The sequence below is a fragment of the Bactrocera neohumeralis genome, chromosome 2, assembly GCF_024586455.1.
Source record: "Bactrocera neohumeralis isolate Rockhampton chromosome 2, APGP_CSIRO_Bneo_wtdbg2-racon-allhic-juicebox.fasta_v2, whole genome shotgun sequence".
NCBI lineage: Eukaryota > Metazoa > Arthropoda > Insecta > Diptera > Tephritidae > Bactrocera > Bactrocera neohumeralis.
The window spans coordinates 8,162,507-8,165,300 of record NC_065919.1 but is presented as its reverse complement, the minus strand read 5'-3'; the positions used below and the strand labels follow the sequence as shown (position 1 = coordinate 8,165,300).

Genomic DNA, 2,794 nt, shown 5'->3' with positions numbered 1-2,794 from the left:
TAAGGAAATCGATTACAAGGCGGTTTGGAATTTTAGAGGTTATGTTGTATAACTCTAGGGAGGAACTTTTCTAGTTTGCATATTTTTTAACGGAATTTTTTTTTATTTTTATATATATTTTTAACTATTCCATACGTACATAAGTAGACTAATAAAAAAATTTTTATTTATTATAAATATATACTTTTATGAAACTCACTTAAAGTGAAATGATAAATAAATAATTTTTTGACATAATAACCTTCAACAAAAGCATTAGAAAGCATTAGAAGTAAAAATAAATAAGATGACTTAAGGAAACACACATTTCTTTGATTTTGAGAATGAGTAAACGAATTTCAAAATCTCTCACCACACATTAAATCAACAACGCAAACGCGCAGGCACCTCTTTTATTTGATGATCTTCGCCGACTTTGAAAACGCCAATCATGCCACGTACGGCCTGGCTATCCAACGAACTGTGATACATCCAATAACCGGGATTGCTGCTGTAGAAACGTATGATCGCATAACCTAGCGGTGGCACCTGCACCGTGTCCTTTTGAATGGGATACTCATCAGTTGAACGTTGCAGCCCACCACGTCTATCAAGATCTCTTATCTGCACGTAAATAAATTTCAGTTAATAACAAGAAACTCGCACGTAATTTCATACCGAAAATCTCACCTGTTTCTCGCTCACTATGCCACCCAAAACATTCTGGCCCACCAAACGCACAGTGTAGCCATGCAAATGCACCGGTGTCGGTTCATTATTATTATTGACCAAAACGATTTCTATGGCACGATAAGCTGGTAAGCGCACAACATTCGTGCAACTGCATTGCTGTGTTTCACAATTTAGACCCTTTGCCGCGAGCATTGAGCGATTGCAGTACACGCCTTTCTCATTGTAGAGACCGTTAGTTTGTAGAAGTGAAATTTTCGACATTTTAAAAGTGATGTCATCGATTTGATAGGACACTTCGGCAGCGCCAGCCGTTGCACGCGAACCGAACAGTGAATAGTATGTGAGAAATTCGGTGTCTCGATTCCATGGCACTTGTTCCAAAGCGCTCAAACCAACTGTGGCAACATTTGTGGCTTTGAAGTCAGCGCGAGGGCATTCACTTTTCTCGAATGATACAGTTTTCTTCAGTTGGTGCTCATAGTCGCCCACGGTGAGATACTCCTCATTACCATTGTCGCAGAATGAACTTTTCACCAATGGGTTTTGTGGCAAAGCGCGTCCAACGTTAATTTGATACGTCAAAATAGCGCCTTGATAGATGTTTTCCTTGGCGCAATCCTCATAACCACGCACCCTAATCCAATAGCTACGCGCTTGCTGATTCGCCTGCAGCACAAAATCGAAACGTTCGCCAGCGCTCATGAAAAAGCTATCGGCCAGCACCGGTACAATATCATTGCCGTCCGTGCTAATCATAAGCATTCTATGGTTCTCTACTGAAAACTCAACAGGACAATTGAAGACGCTATTGTAGACGACACGGAAGCGATGGCGCTTACCATTCGCTACCTGCAGACGCTCGTAGCGATGTCGTGGATCGCGATCGGAAATGCTCGAAGCATGATTTCTACCCTTACCATTGATGAGTAGATTCCTCACACGACTCATATCATTTCCATAAACGTAGTCTTGTATGAGTAGTGTGTGCTCCGGCAAATCGAAATCATATAAATAGGACTGTGGATCACTTTGCACCGGCTGCCGTATAATGAAAGCACCACCAACACCCAAATTACGCTGCAAACCCACATGACTGTTATACCAGACGCTGCCCACACGTTCTGCATTAAATTGATAGCGATAAGCCTCAGCTGGCTGTATTGGATATTGTGTAATAAATGGTGCACCATCCATCTCGGGCGTACGGAACATCGGCAAGCCGTGCCAGTGTATGCTGATCGGTTCGGTAAGGTAGTTGATGACATCAACCACAACTGTGTCGTCCACACACACCTCGATTGGTGGTGCGGGCAGCATTTGATTGATGGCTATTATGGGTGTGTACACACCATCGCCGTAAATGCATTGCTGTTTCGGACAGGCCGCTTCGTTATTAAAGCAACGCTCGCATTCGGCGCTCGACGCCTGGTAACGGTGCACCACCAGCCGATAATAGCATGTGAGCGCTTGATTATTTTGACAGCGACGTTCGCAGGAATGACGCCCCTTGCTATCTGTTACACTGAAATTGGCTGACTTGAGGTGTTGGTTGTGGTTCGCATTGTCGAAATTGCGCGCTACTTGCTCGAAGTCAACGGCGAGTCTTAGCTCGTCATCTGCAGTGTCGGCGGTTGTTGCAAAGTCTGCTTCTGCTCCACTGTGTGTTTTTGTCTTCTCGTGCGCTGCTTCTTCTAATCCTTGTGCCACTGTTATCAGTAGTAGCGCTGTAAGCGTAAACGTAGCTAAGCGTTTTCGTACACATTCGATCTTCATTGTACCGTTGTTTTAGACGTACTGTTTTCAAAACAATTTGCTGTCTTGAAAGAAAGCAGTAAATTGAGCAATTTCACTTTCGCTTTTATTTTTATTCGCCTTCTTTAAGTCTTTCTTTAAAATCATTTAAAAAAGATGTGAGCATGTTTCGGCATTGCCACTGTGCGTTGGGCGCTTTAATTGGTATGCAGAAGACACTTGCCACACAATCGCTGCATGGAATCCGCAAAGAGTCGCTGTGATGTCCGCATATTAAACAAGCGTTAACAGAAACTGTTGTTGTGTACGCTTTTGATATCACGAAATGTAGATTTAACTGCGATTATCGAATTGAAGAGGAAGTAAGCCG

At 43.0% G+C, this 2,794-nt stretch overlaps 1 protein-coding gene across 1 annotated transcript; it reads right to left on the bottom strand.

Moving 5' to 3' along the window:
* Positions 1-292: 292 nt before the first annotated feature.
* Positions 293-2,445, bottom strand: LOC126751015 (uncharacterized). Its single transcript, XM_050460904.1, has 2 exons — positions 670-2,445; positions 293-603 (listed from the first exon to the last, which is right to left on the bottom strand). Exons 1-2 carry the CDS (start codon positions 2,443-2,445, stop codon positions 364-366), a joined length of 2,016 nt encoding a protein of 671 aa, XP_050316861.1. The 3' UTR covers positions 293-363.
* Positions 2,446-2,794: the final 349 nt, after the last annotated feature.

Bases quoted from the DNA above. Each gene is read 5' to 3' on its own strand.
- LOC126751015 (XM_050460904.1), bottom strand. From the start codon at position 2,445: ATGAAGATCGAATGTGTACGAAAACGCTTAGCTACGTTTACGCTTACA. The intron at 604-669 runs GTGAGATTTTCG...ATTTACGTGCAG, and splicing joins GCATAGTGAGCGAGAAACAG to ATAAGAGATCTTGATAGACG.